Raw genomic sequence first — 15,649 nt, 5'->3', positions numbered from 1 at the left:
AATTAAAGAGAAAGTATTAGCACAAAAAAACGAAGCAACATAAACAACTTACATTGAAAGAAATGTTTAATAAAGTAAACAAATAAATATTAAGGTTTATATATATATATATATATATATATAAATTTTGATACCCTTTAGATCACAATTGCTCTTTATTTCATAAATTACGATTTCATATTTTTAAGTGTATAATTTCTGCATGCCATCTTACCAGATTTAAACTGATGATCCAATATCCGGAAAAATCCGGATTCGCCGAAGTCCTGACGTGTCTGGATATCGTACTTTATACTGTATCTGAGTTATGACTATAAAGGCATTGTGTGAACTCTGCATCATTAATTATATTTATTAAACACTTTTTCGATCCAGTGTAATTTTAAGCTCTTCAATTTTTTTTCAAGTGCTAAAAGATTATTATATTCTTAAAAAAAAAAAAAAAATACAAACACTCTTTAGTACTTGAAAAAAAAAAACTTAAAAAATATTTTTGAAAAAACTTTCCTTTTTTTTTTAATGGTTCAAATATATATTTCCTTTCCATACTATTTTTATTTACTTCACACAATAATGGGTAAGATAAATTAAGTTTTCTATAATATTACTAATTATTTCAATGTATTTTGTAGTAAAGGCATTAAAATGCTATTTAATTACTGATACTCAATTTAATTGCTGGCTTAATGCATTTAATCAGGGAAATTTAATTTTACTGGGAGCCATGATATGAGACAACTGATACTTAGCTATGACCAATGCATTTTTTCCCCATTAAATATTTGTAACAATAATATTATTATTACAAGTTAATACATGCCTGATGCATTAAAGTACTTCACATCATCACTGATTACTGTTGATTAAATATCTGAAAGCATTTATAACATAACAATAAGCATATTTATTTAAATATAAGATCCTTCTTACTCTTTTTAATTTGATTAATTAAAAAAATAAAAGCATAGGTGAATATTTGTTTTATCTTGCTGTAATTCTGATAAAGAACATCTTATAGTTATGTGGTTTATTTAGTATTAAACAGTGTAATTTTTCTATACAATATGAAATTAAACTCCTTCCTCCCATTCTGCAATTTCATTTATCAAGATACTTGGTTTAAGACCTTACCAAATTTTAAAGAAAAATATAGCAATAGAGGAATGTCTAATGTTCATGTAAATATCTTACTTAATAAGATAAAATACTCAAGGTTTGACATTTAAACATAAATAAAAATAGAGGTGATTTCACAGATAACATCTGCTTTGCCAGCTCTAGTCTAAAAATTCCTGTGTGAAAGCTCCTCTCTGTATTTATGTTTAAACATGGTTTTAGCCTGTCAACTAAATGCCTAAAGTCACTTTGCAGCACTGTATAAATAAATGATCCTTTAGTGTACTTCAAATGAAGTAGCTGGAAATTGTAATGTAGTGGGAAAATTATGTGGTATTGTTCTGTTTTGAGTACCGAATCAAAAAATGTATGTATGTATCTATAGATGGATGGGTTCATATATGCATGTATATATGTAAGCATGAATGTATGTGTGTGTACATGTACACATATATGCACATGTGCATACATTCATGCATTTCTGAATTCGGTCTTGATAACAGAACAGCAACGATCACATATTGTTTCCTTCAGCTTTAGTTTATTTTTATGTATGGTTGATTATTTATATATGACAAAGCACATAAGAAGTATTTGGGTGAGGTGAGAGGGACTTTCTAAGGGAAACTGTCTTATATGAGGGTTGAAACTTTAATAGTGGCAACACAGCTGAAAAAACTCTACGCAACAAAACCAAAGAATATCGCGTATACCACACGTGAACTGCATACCTACCTTACCTCTCAGCAAAAAGACTCGTCCTACCTACATCGCGCGCATGCAGAGTGACGCGAAGAATGGATCCTTGTATTAGCTCGCGGTCTATAGTAAGTGTTGTTAGGATGTTTTCAAAACAAGAACAACGATGTTGGATAAAAATTGAATGTGCCAGAGGTCGTACAGCACGACAGTGTCATCAAGGGCTTCAAGAGGCTTGCGGGTAATCTGCATTGCCTTACAGAACTGTAGCAAGATGGGTGAAAGCATTCAATGAAGGACGCCAAAACGTGGCAGACATGCTGCAGCCAGGTCGTCCGAGTGTCAGCTATGCAGACGTGCAAGCTGTTGCCGCACTAATGGACAGTGATCGCCGCTGGACAAACAGGATTAGTGCATACGACTGTGCTGCACATTCTGAAGGAATGCCTCTCCATGAGAAAAATTGCTTCACGATGGATTCCACATCAGTTGACGGAAATGCAGAAATGGCTACGATACGATGCTGCCTGAACCCACCTGGAGTGCTATGAGCGCGAAGGAGATGCTTTTTTACGCCGTATCATTACGCTGGATGAGACTTGGGCCCGATCGTACCAGCCAGAACTGAAACGCCAATCAAATGAATGGCGTCATCACGGGTCACCACGACGTTCAAAATTTCTTCAGAACCCCAGCAATGTGAAAGTTATGGTGATTCACATGTACGACTGTGATGGTGTCATCCTAACGCATACTGTTCCCCACAGCAAACCATCACTGCGCAGTATTACTGCTCATTTTTGGAGCACGATCTTCGACCAGCTTTGAGGAAAAAACGGCGACACTTTCTGCAGAACGCTTCTCTCATTTTGCATGACAATGCTCGGCCGCATGCAGCGCAAGCTGTGACTGATTTGTTCAAGCGATGAGGCTGGGAAGTGCTTTACCATCCACCATACTCCCCAGATCTAAGCCCTTGTGACTATAACTTAATTCTTAAGATGAAGTAACCACTTCGTGGCACTCGCTTCCAAACTGTTCCTGAGGTTCTTGCGGCAGTAGAAAGGTCCATTCAAACTATCAACAAAACAGGCGCTGCTACGGGTAATCTGCGACTTCCACATCGTTGGAAACGGGTTGTACACAATGCTGGCGACTATATTGAAGGACTGTAAAACATGGTGACATAAATCACTTTTGTATTCCTTGTAAATAAATAGTTGCCACTATTAAAGTTCCAACCCTCGTATTTATATTACACAGAGAAAAAATTAAGAAAACATCTACACAGTCCATTTTCCAGTATTTGAATCAGGATCAAACTACCAGTGCAGAGCTATCCTAACTGCTCGGCTACTGGTATAATTATATTTAAAATTCTTGATTAGACATCCAAGTTAAGGATAATTAATGGAGAATAAATTCTAGTGTGCTTTATCAAATTTTGAGTATATACCTTTTTTTCTCTGTTTTTATTTATTAATTTATTTATCTTGCTAATGTGTGTTATATCAGTAAATATAAAAGATGCATGCTTTTTGCTTCACTTTTAATGAAAATCTCTACTTATAATAAAAGAAAGAGTCTCTGTGTGTGTGTCTTTCATTCGCGCTGCGCGTAAGCTAATAGACCCACGGCTACGAAATTTGGTACATAGGTGCATCTAGACAACCAGTGCACCTCGAAGCGATTTTTTTTCGAAATTCGAATTCGAATTTTTTTTTAATTTTATGTTTCGTGAAGAAATCGCGTCATTTTGAGACATAATGGGCTATAGGAAAGCGAGATTTTACACTACACACTCCATTTTCACATCGTCTTGAAACGTAGGCACTTAGCTATTTTACAAACTTAAAATAAATTCCGTGTCTCAATAAATCGATTAAATACGAATTTATTTAACAAAGGAAGCTTAACACCTTTTCAACAGGATATTTTTTAAAAAGTTTATTTTTTAAAATGTGCGGTTTATTTTTCTTTGATTTTTGGACACGTTAAACTTTCATCCTTGCGACTCCTTTTACAAAAAGAATTTTGGAAAAATGATAATATTTTGTATTTTTAAAAAAATTTTTTAAGTGAAGCTACCGAGTACACTTTTCACATCTCACATCTTTAAAAATGTGATTTTGGCAACAATTTTCCTGTTTTATTGTTGTTGATAGATTTTTGATGAAATCGCATCATTTTGAATAGTTTCATTCTTTTAGAAATATGGATTTGGCAACAATTTTTCATCATATTTCTTATGTTACTGTTTTTAAGAGATTGGCATATTTCATTGTCATTTATATATAATACATTTTTATTGATTTTTTTTTTTTTTTTTTGATAAAGTTGTTCTGTAGAGTAAAATTCTGCGTGGAATTTTATGTGTTTTGAGTTGCTTTCATGTTATTTTTTGCTTATTTCAGTGTTTGTAAGATATTGAAAAGTTTTGTATGATTTTTCCTTCAATGGAAAGTTGGTTAATTTTTTTATTAGGATAATTAATATTTGTATTAAGAGATATAGCTTATTTCATTGTAATTTTGTTCTCTTGAAAATATAAGATAAAATATCATTAATTATACTTTGCTTTTCAGAATTTTTTGGTTTTTGTATTCTTTTATGTTATTTATTGCTATTTCACTGTTTTTAAGGTATTGAAAAGTTTTGAGTGATTTTTTTTAGGAAACGAAGTTCTTAACCTCCTTTATACCATTCAAGTTCTTAAGATTTTGCAAAGGGAAGTTGGTTAATTCATTTATTAGGATAGTTACTATTTGTATTAAGGGATATTGCTTATTTCATTGTAATTTTTTTATATGTAATAACTTTTTTTTTATGAAGTTGTTCTGCAGAGTAAAATTCTATGCAGTTTTTAAATTTAACGTTTGGTGTTCCCTTCAGCCATTTTCCCGGTACATTTAAAAGCCAGACGAAGACTGGCAGCAAAACTACTAGTTATCTACATAAAACTCTTATTTTGTTACACAGAATTTTCTCATCAAATATTTTTTCTCATATTTTATATTTACGTACATATTTATTTAAAGGTGTCTGTATCATGAAACTTGGCCTGTAGAGTTTCATTTTCAGCTGTTGGCATTTTTGTCTAAAGCTATTGCTTCTTCAAAGTTGACTTTAAGTCAAGGTTTGTATCAATTTTTTTTTAAGCCATATTGTTGTATAGTTCAGTTTTTTTTTTTTTTTTTTTTTTTTTTTTTAAACCGTATTCTTGTCAGCTTCTGATTCAGTGTTGGTGTATTAACCTGTCTTAAAAAAAAATGGTTAAATTTTTTAAAAGAAATTAAGCTTTGTTGGAGAATTTAAATTTACTTGATTTCTTTGCTAAGTAAACTTAGCAAAACTATTATAATTAATACTAATAATTGAATTTTCAGGTACAATTGAAAAAGTAGTATCATAAATCATCGGTGAACTCTGAAATATGCAAAAACAAAAACAGGAATCCATAAGATAAAATTAATCATTCTAAACAATGTCATAATATTTATCCGCTAATCATTTGTAGTTTAATTATACAGCCATTTCCAATTTAATTATTTATAATTCAGAATATTAAAAATTTGTGTAGTAAAAAACAGTAAGTTCTAATTGACTTTTCTTGCCATGTTTGAACCCAGTGATATTCTTCAAGTTCTGTTGTTAATATATTCTCTAATGTCACTTAGTTTGCTTATTTATAATAATTTTTAGTCTTCCATTATTTACAGTGTGTTCTTTTAGTTTGAATACCTTATTTGCATGCCTTGTGCCAATTTATGTGCTTATAAAAATGAATGTGTTTTCTAAATCAAATTGCTTGACATACTGGAACTTGAAAAACTACTTTCAATTCTTTATAAAATTATCATGTAAAATTGTTAATATTATTTTCCTATTATATATAATATGGATTATTTCTCTTCCCCTCCTTTCTTTTTTAAATTCTTCTCTTCAGGTTAACTGGGATTTTGATTTAATTGTTGATATTTTGATATTGTTTCTAATATTACCTCAGTAAAGTAGTTTTAATATACAGTTTTAGTCATTTTAGCATATAAAAATTAGGCACTCTTGTGTTATTGGGATCAGATTCAGAAATGTATGTATGTTGTGTGTATGTATGTATGTATGTGTCAAAAATTATTTATTGATGCAACATCTCAACTTTATTGTTTTTCAACATTTTAGGAGATATGGGTAAGATATCATCACTCTTGTCCCAGTGGCTGATCATACCTGTCACTATACCTTCAAGTAGACCTCAAGGTTTTAGAAGATCTTCTAGTTCACTCTCCATTACAGAAATAGATGGTACCGATACACAAGATTTCTTTACAGTGCTGAATTATGGTACATATATTTTTTATAAATAAAATTTTTGAATGAATGTGTATTTCTATCACATTTTTGAGTGCGTAAGTGCATGGTTATTTATCATAGTAAAACTGAATATTCTACATATAAGAAAGAGGATAATAAATAAATTTTATATGCATATCATGGCAATGGAAAATTTAAAATCAGGGAAGCTATTGGTGATAACTCCTCATAACAGTAAGATAACATTTTAGGATGAATAATTGCTAGATGTACTTTGTTAGTTAGAAAATGGCTCCTCATTTGTTATAAATTTATTAATTCATCATATTTACTTAAAGGCTCATTTTGATCTTGAAAAATCAAGGAACTTAAAAGCTGAATTTCTGTAAGAACCCTATCTATTTAAGCTATAAGCATTTGTTGAAACTTTTGAGAAGGTCATATTTTGTTGTGATATTAAACTTGCTAGAAAAATACCTGTAAAGAATTTTTTTTAAAGCTTTTACAATGAATTGTTTTCATACTTAAAATTTACGTTTGTATTTTTTTTAACTCTACAAAGTTATCATTTTTTTGCTGACATAGCTAATGATAACAATTTTCCTTCCTTTGTGTCATAAATATCTGGGACTGTTCCATATTCGTGTTGTCATCTTATTAATTAGCAGTTCTCACAGATTAAGATCAAAATTAAAAATACAGCAAAAGACAATAATGCCAGCGGATGAAAAGATAATTTTCATTAATCAAACCTCTTATTTGTGTGTTTAAGAGTGCAACTGAAAATGAATTTGCTGAGTTATGAGAATGTAGCTTTGTGTTTCATCATAAGATATTGCAGTATACTAATGTATTTCTTGGTGACCGTGAAAGTTGGCAGATCCCAGCAAACTTACATAACCATAAGAGTGGAAGTTTGAAGGAACAAATTGTTGTTTATTTGGTTAGATAACTTCTATTTATTTAATTAAATAGTTTACAGTTGCAAATTATAAATGTAGCTTTTAAAAGAAATAAATATGGACACATTATATTACAAATAAATTCATGAAAATTAGTGCAAATCATTTTGACAGCCATAATCCCTAATACTGATTTAAGTAGTAACAAAATTGTTGCCTACTTTGTGAACTTGGTGCCACATACATTTATTAAACATGAATCTAAGTGATGTTGCACAATTCTGTAGTTCTTAAACTGTATTATTTTGCCAAATTCTCAAGTCTTTCAATGTTTCTTAAGTATGTATACCAGTACAGTGAGTCACCTAAAATTTAACTTCTTAACTCCACTATTTTTTATTCTGTAGAAGATCCAAAATTTTAATCACATCTTCATAATGCAAGAGGAAACTAAGAAATAGCAGCTAACTTATATTTTTCTTTACAAAAACTAAATTGACTTGTTGGGATCAGGTTTGCATAAAAATAAAGTTCTTTTGAGTGTATTGCGATGTTATGCTTATTGAATTTTTAATAGTAAATCACACTGTCTAATGACAGTTTCTATTTATTGAAAATGGTTGACAAGAAAGTACATAATTATCATTATGCATTGTTTACGAGCAAACTGATTTCATGTTGTCAATTTGTGTTAAATTTTTGATTGATATTTATTACTGAATTTCTAGAAATATTTAAATACTTACAGCTATATTTTGTAATTTTCTAACAATAGTTAGATGTTTCAAATTTTCATCTAATTATTTCAGCTCCTACTCTTAACCCCATGCAGTTTCGAAATATCCAAGTTTTCTCCATGATGAAGTCTTATCTGATTAATTCAAATGCAAAAGTTGGCAAAGGATGTAAGCTGAACCTGTTTTTCTCTCAAAGAAATTATCTTATATCATTGTTATAATATTTAATGCAAAATTTAAAAAAAAAATTGTTATCATCTACAGCAAAACAAACCCTGTCATTTATGGATTGCAGTTCTTTGGAAGATTTGAGTCATTCCCTCCGAGAATACTGCATGAGAATAATTGATCAAGTTGATAGGCGTTAGTAATATTTTTTATTAGTATTTAACCATGAGTAATTTGTTTCTTTAATATTTGTTTTTATATTTATCATGATGCAAAATAAAATGCTGTGCATAGCAATCTGTTGTTAAATTGCATTTTTAAGGCTGTTAATGTAAGTTGGGTGTATGTGAAAACTTGCGTTTTCAAATACCTCTTTAAAAATAGCAGTAAGGTCTGGGACAGTGATTCCCAGCTTTTTTCATATGACAGCACACCTCACAAGTATAAATAATGCACTGTGAGGGAATATTTTTCTGTTAACATGATTAATATCTAAGCAATTCATTCAAGTTATTAAATTAATAAAATCTCTCTCTCAGATTTTGCATTATAATGCATAAACATACCAGGTAGACATTCATTTTAATAAGACTTTGTATGCAATCATTGGCATGAAATGAGCAAAACAAATGAAATAAAAATACCTAATAATACATACATCTTCAGTGACTGATGCATCTTTAAACTCAGTTTCAAGAGTATGGTCCTCCTTTTCTTTTACTGATTAATCAATTGTCAGGCTATCTAATGAAGATGTAAATGAATTTTGAACCCAGTTGAATTTATTTGTCTTCGCTAATTTAGATTAATAGTAGCTGTTGATTTTTTTTTTTTTTTTTTTTTTTTTTTTTTTTTTTAACTACGACATTGATTTAACATTTCAAGAGAACCATTTTTTCACCATATCTTCACAACGTGGAATTTTGTTTTGGAGTCTATTAATTTTGTCATACAGGCTAGTGTATTCTCAAGTAGTTCTTGCATTTTCTGATTAAGTTCACTTAGGTACTCAATTATGTCGGCTAAGTAGGTTGATTTTTGCAACCATTAATTGTCTTCTAATTACCTGCCCCACTAGCAGCCAAGTGATACAGTCGCTGAACACTGGTAGTTCGATCCAGGCTTCAAATGCCAGCAAACACTGCCTGGGAGTTTTCATCTTCTGTAATGTGTATAAAACTAGTTTTCCTTAGAAAGTCCTCCTTGCAGGTATTCTTTTCCTTAGGCAAATAGCCCTCTAGTATTTTGCCGTAATCAAATTTTTTTTCAACATTAGAATGAACAACCTCTCTTGGCAGCTATCATATTTCAATGTGATACAAGATTACAATAAAGATTGATGCTGTAACCCCTTTTCGTCTCATAAAATTGGGGAAGGGGGAAAGAAAGACATGTTTGAAGTGGTCTGCTTTTGTCCACATTCATTCTTCTAATGATATTATTAAATGTAAACTTTAGAGGTAAATTATTCAACATGAAAGCTTCTCTATAAATAAAGAGCATACTGTATGAGCACCAGGATTTTCAGACCAGACTTCTGACACATAACATCTGCCTCTTCCTGCTGTTGGAGCCATACCATCAGTACATAAACTTATGTAATTTTTGCATGAAATTTTTTTTTGTATCAAAATATTAATTAATCCCTTTCATTTTAGTCTGCTGGTACTATCATTCCATAATTGGATGTTACAGTTTTAATTACTATTCTTGTGTGGTGCACCATTGTGCTGCGGTATGTGGATTGGGAAGCTCTGGTTTAGGGCATTGAATGAAAGCTACCAAATGTCACAAAACTGTGAAAGATCTCATTCAGGAAATGCAGCAGCTAGTATTCTGAAAAATTATATACCCATTCTCCATAATATTTCTTTCTCACTTTGGTGTTAGTCAGTAGCTCTTATTCAATTCCCTGGACTTTACCACAGTACACTTTTTTAATTAAGATATTTGAAAACTCAAGTTTTCACATGCACTTTACTTGATATAAACAGCCTTAAAAATGCAATTCATTAGGGAATTATGAATATTATGCAGAACATTCTAAGTTGCATTGTTACAAAAATATCTAGAAGATGATAGTGCTTTGGCTGTAATATTCTGTAGATATTGACTGCACTGAAAAAGTCAGAACTGTTTTGTGAATCTAAGATATCTTTCCTAACTATGTTTAAATATATTTTTTTACTATGTACAGCAAATGAATTAGGGCCAGATTTACAGAACTGGAGGCTTGAAGCCAAAACATGTCATGGAGCCCTACTGTCTATTTGTTTAATGTATTAGTTGCATTAATGCAAATTATATTTCATAAAAGTATTTTGTGAAATGACCTTGCAATGTAGTATTTTTCTTTGAAAGTTAGGTAAACAAAAGAGTGTATTTCTTTTCATACTCTTAGTTTTCATGGTTTCAGTTTAAGGATATGTTGTGTAAAACTTATATATTTTAAAGTAGGATCTTTTTACACCTCAACCTCTCTGAAAGAATGCTAAAAAAATAGTGGGGAAGCCTTAAGAAATCTTATTGATTTTAATACAAACCTGGATAAGTTTGTGAGTTTGTGATTGTACAGAGTTCTTCCAGAGTTCGCTTCATAGAAGGATGAGTAGGCATGGAACAGGATTCGTAGCGGTCCTTATAAGTGCTTATAAGTCCTTATATTTGAAAATAAAACATAAAGGCCCTTATAGATTCTTACTTTTTCTTTAAAGCCCTTATTTTTTGTTTTTAGTGCTTATTTTTTTGCTTTTAGTGCTTTTTGTTTTTAATGAATGCGCTATTTTTCCCCGTACCAAAGCCAAAACTAAATAAACAACTTTTCTTCCTAATATGGAATGTCAGATAGTGAGTCATACTCCCGGAAATAGCTTTTCTCCCTTTCTCTGCATTAACATAACCTTTGGTGTGCACGAAGAGTACAGACAGGTGCCCATCGTTCTATTGGTCAAAGAATTGCGAAAGCAATTGAAAATTCTGCTACATTCGGCATTCTTTTCCTCCCACCCCAATACTACACACGTTTGAATTTCTATCAAGATCTTAAAAAGATTTGCATTCTTGTTCCGCTTGGTCAGTTCATATTCGTGTTTATTATGATCGTTATGCTTATATTATGAGCATATGTATGAATGTTTATAATAACATAGTTGCAGTAACTGCTGAAGTACAGTAAACTTCCAAAAATGGTTGTGTTTTAACACAGATTATCTTTCTAAGGAATAATATTTGGAATGGCTTAAATAAAGGGAAAGTAATTGAATAGTCAAAATAGTTTCATTTTTTTGGCCAATACATTATACAGTACGAAGGTTGGGAGGTCTCTCCTTTCTCCGCAAAATCTTGAATATTGAAACTGTTACAGTTCGCTGCAAAACAAGTGACGGACCTTTTTTTTGGGGATGGGGTCACTTTCCAATCTGGATTGAATAGGACTAAAAGTTCTGCGGTCTACCAACCCAAGCGAAGAATGATTCTATTCCGGAAATTTAACGCCGTCTGTTGAAAATTAGAATGAAAAACTCTCCAGTTATTTAGTTCTTTTTTCTCCCAATACCAACAGTTGTTGATTCCGATTGTGTAATATCACGTAGGGAAGAATTACGGTGCACGTATTGCGCAATAACATTTGCGATATTTTGCAGAGATAATTCATTTTGATGTTCAGTCCGAGATTTGTTTATGAGCACTTAGAGTTTTACTGTGTTTGCTAAGCAAAATATTTTTTAGTTCGGTTGGTTTATTTTTATATGATGCACATATTGAAATGTCAAAAGCATTTATTTAGCGGAAAAATCTAAAAAGCGGCCACAGTCTACCCCTCCTCCGCTCCTTTAAGTTACGCTCGACTGTCCGAATATTCGCCAATTTCCAAGTATGCGGGTTAGTTAAGCTTTTACTGTTAAAGATGACTGCATGAAGCAAATTTCTGTCTTCTGATTTCAGAAATGTTCCTCTTTTTTACTTAAATTACTTTGCTTGCAATATCTGTTAAGAGAAAACTGTTACACAATGAAAATTTAGAAAATGTTCAGAATTTCGATTTAAATTATTTAAATATCAATATGAGTAGAAAAATAAATTGTATTTATTATTAGGTTCCAAGCGAATACAATAAATATGCCTTATTATTATTTATTTTCTCTATTTTGAACTGAAATTTCATCATTAAATCTTGTAATATAGTTTAGTTCTTCATAGTTTTTTTTTCTCTCATTGTAAACTAGCTCTGTAAATTGAACTATTATTTAAAATTAAAAACAAAAAAAAAAAAAAGTAATTATTTTCCATGGTTGAGGTCCCTTATTCTCTCTTAATAAGTACTTCATTTCTCATATTTTAAATTACAAGTCTAATTTTTAAGGTTATGCAGTTATGTATGATGTAATTAGGCAGGTGCTTATTTTTTTTCTTAAAATGTGCTTGAAAAGTGCTTATAGGTGCTTATTTTTTTAACTAAAATGTGGCTATGAACCCTGTGGAAAAAAATTTTAAAACCATCAGAATTGCTTCCTGCTGCCGCTATGCATTTCTTTAAGGTGGCAACTTCTTTGGTGACAGCAGCAAAAACCCTGTCTTTCATTTGTTACTCAATTTGGTATGCAGGAAAGGTAACCACAAGCTATCTTTGTATCACCTCTCGCTCTTTTCTCACTGGCATTCAATTCTACTTCTGACACAAAAAATCTCTATGTGCATACGGTTTTGTAATAGATTGAATGCATACAGGCCCAATCATAGGTTGATAAAATTTATGGTACGCTCCTGTTATCGGGACCAGATTCAGGAAATGTACAAATGTATTGCTGCGTGCGTACGGGTTCGTTACGAAATGAATGCACTAGTCCGATGAAGAATTTTCTAGTACTTTCTCGAAATCAAAAAGATATATTTATTAAATGTTAATGCACACGCTCTTGTATTTTCAATTTTCCGGCTTAGCTTTCTTTTAATATTCGTCATGCGCTGCACTGCGTGGGAAACAAAACCATTTAATTTACAATTCAACTAACATAAGCTATTTAAATGCCAAATCCGTAACACTGCCCCCTTCCTAAGGACTGCACGTCCCGGTCAGTACAATCCCTGGATGGGAAGCCAAACTTACAACTGTGGCATAAATGCAATAAATAAAACAAATCAAATGCTATCAAATACAAATCAAATACAAAATACAAATAAAATACTAAATACACATTTAGAAACAAAAAGGAGTATGGTCTTGCACTATTTACAATTATTTACATTACGTACTATGGCCATAGTAATGAGCTAACCTGTCGTAATGAACGACTTTAGGTGTAGATTTCGAAGACTTACGGATCCGAACCACGACGTCATTCAGTCTGTTCAGGATTGTGTACAGACCATCCCAAGGTGACTGTAATTTCGGACAGAGTCCCTTCCGTCGAGTCGGATTCCACAACCGCACCTTGTCTCCTTTGTTGAATCTATGTCCAGTAGCTCTCATGTTGTATCTGGTCTTCACTTTCTCCGTCGCCAAGTTCACTCGCTTTCGTGCGGAACGGTGCATCACTTCAAAACGTGCTTGGACATCTTGGATATGTTCCTCAGGCGATGAAGGCGCATCCGTATGGCAATCAAACAGATGGTCACAAGGCAGACGAAGGTCTCGACCAGAGAGCATCTGTGATGGTGAATACCCAGTAGTCTGGTGTTTCTCTCCGTCCCTAGTAGGATTTCGGCAGCTTTCTGAATAGGGTCTTTCACATGAGACGTCGGTGTTTTCAGGCGATGATTCCTTTTGAAGATAGATCGTCATGTCTTCAGATGCTGAGAACAGCTTATTGTTTTTGAAGTCTAAGGAAAAATTGTATTTCCTTAAGAAGTCCAATCCAAGTATGCATGGATCTGTAATATCCGCCACATATGCCGTGTGATGGTAGGCGGCACTTCCAAACATGATGTTCACGTTTAACTTCCCAGCTATCTCGATCTTGTCACCAGACGCAGTCTGAAGGGTAACACAGGATGGCGTCCAAATAAGTTTATCTTTAAACTGTTCAGCTAAATCTTTCCTAATAAGGGTAACATTAGCTCCTGTGTCAATGATCATACTGCAAGGAACTCCATCGATGTACCCATTGATGAACAGTCCGTTACTGTTGCCACTCACTGTAGAAATCTTGAGCACTTTAAAACAAGGTTTTTATTCTCTGGCAACATCCGTTCCTCGATATGGCCATTAATTTGTTTCCTGCGTCGTTGCTGGGAAATAGTCTTAATTTCCGTACTCTGGGGTGTTCTGCAATTCTTTCGTACGTGGCCTTCAGCTCCACAGTTCCAGCACTTTAGTTTGTTGTCAATCCTTTTCCGTCCCATGGCATTTATTTGTCTGTTTAACACGCCTCTCTTATTTTCTGTGCTCTGGGGTGTTCTGCAGTTTCGTCGTATGTGTCCTTCAGCACTGCAGTTCCAGCACTTAACGGTCGGTTTCTTCTCACCAATATTCCATCTCAAGGCATTCAGTTGTGTAGTTAAATCATCTAGACAAGCGGTGACTTGATTCCCTTGTTCCTAGACTTGAGCAGCTCTGGCTGGGCGGCGATCTCAACGAGTGGCTTGCTGGGCTGCCTCGAATTTCATGGCGTACACTAAAGCGCTTTTCAAATCTTTAACATCCGCCATTTGCAGTGCTTTCTGTATTTCAGGGTCCCGGATGCCATCGATGAAATATTGTAGCGACAGGATTTCCATCGTTTCTCTCGGGCACTCCGTAAAGGCGAGGTGGGACAGCCTTTCAACATCCGTGGTGAGTTCCTGGAGTAATTGGGTGGGCTTCTGTTGCCGGGATTTTAATTGAAGCCTGCTGTAGTCTTTTAAACATTTCTCGCCAAAGCGCAGCTGCAATGCGCCGGATAGAGCTTCAAAGTCAAGTCTTTGGTTTTCGGGAAGCGTATGCAAGATATCCGCTGCGTCTGCTCTCAGAGAAGCAGCGAGATGACAGGCCTTAGTTTGGGAATCCCATCCGTTCGCATCCGCCACGATAGAAAATTGTGTCTTATACACCTGCCAGGAGGTCTTCCCATCATATGTCGATAGCTTCAGAGAGGGATGAGCAAGCATTGGTAAAAATTTAAAACCATCCGAATTGCTCCCTGCTGTTGCTACGGATTTCTTTAAAGTATCGACTTCTTTCGCAACGGCCGAAACCTGTCATCAGTTTGTTGCTCGATGGCAGAAACTCACTCTTCTATATGTTCTTTTACAGAAGAAACTCTTTCTTCTATTTCTTCTTTCAGCGAAGAAACTCTTTCTTCAATTTGAACTTTTACGGAAGAAACGTTTTCTTCAATTTGTCCAACTTTATTTTCAACCACATCTATTCTGCCTTCCATAGCATCGAATTTGGTTTCTATTATGCAGGCAATTTTTCTTTTCATTTCGTATTGACTTTCTTGAATCTTTTCTTGAATTGCTTGCATCTCGCCTTTAACGAATTTCATTTCTTCCTTAACGGATTCTTGGCCCAATTTCATCTCTTCCTGTCTCGCTTCAATCTTTTCCTGATTAGATTTCATCTCTTCTTTCATTTCTTCTTTAAACGAGGCAAAGGCTGATATCAACTACCTTAATTGCTCTTCCATCACTCTTGTTTATTGTCATTCAAACCCCACTCCTGACACCAAAAATTGTTGCGTGCATACGGGTTCGTTACGAAATGAATGCACAAGTCCGATGAAAAATGAACAAAAA

At 33.2% G+C, this 15,649-nt stretch overlaps 1 protein-coding gene across 3 annotated transcripts in view; it reads left to right on the top strand.

Moving 5' to 3' along the window:
- Positions 1-15,649, top strand: part of LOC118200846 (AP-5 complex subunit zeta-1-like) — a 108,441-nt gene that overhangs the window by 16,053 nt on the left and 76,739 nt on the right. For all 3 annotated transcript variants that reach the window (XM_085817540.1, XM_085817529.1, XM_085817533.1), the window contains exons 5-8: positions 4,854-4,951; positions 5,995-6,156; positions 7,838-7,933; positions 8,030-8,128. In XM_085817540.1, coding sequence (XP_085673666.1) covers positions 4,854-4,951; positions 5,995-6,156; positions 7,838-7,933; positions 8,030-8,128 — 455 coding nt within the window. The remainder of the gene's footprint in view (positions 1-4,853; positions 4,952-5,994; positions 6,157-7,837; positions 7,934-8,029; positions 8,129-15,649) is intronic.

Source organism: Stegodyphus dumicola, chromosome 1 (assembly GCF_044657685.1).
Source record: "Stegodyphus dumicola isolate Sdum_Otavi_A_Nest chromosome 1, ASM4465768v1".
NCBI lineage: Eukaryota > Metazoa > Arthropoda > Arachnida > Araneae > Eresidae > Stegodyphus > Stegodyphus dumicola.
This window is presented reverse-complemented; position numbering and strand designations above follow the sequence as displayed.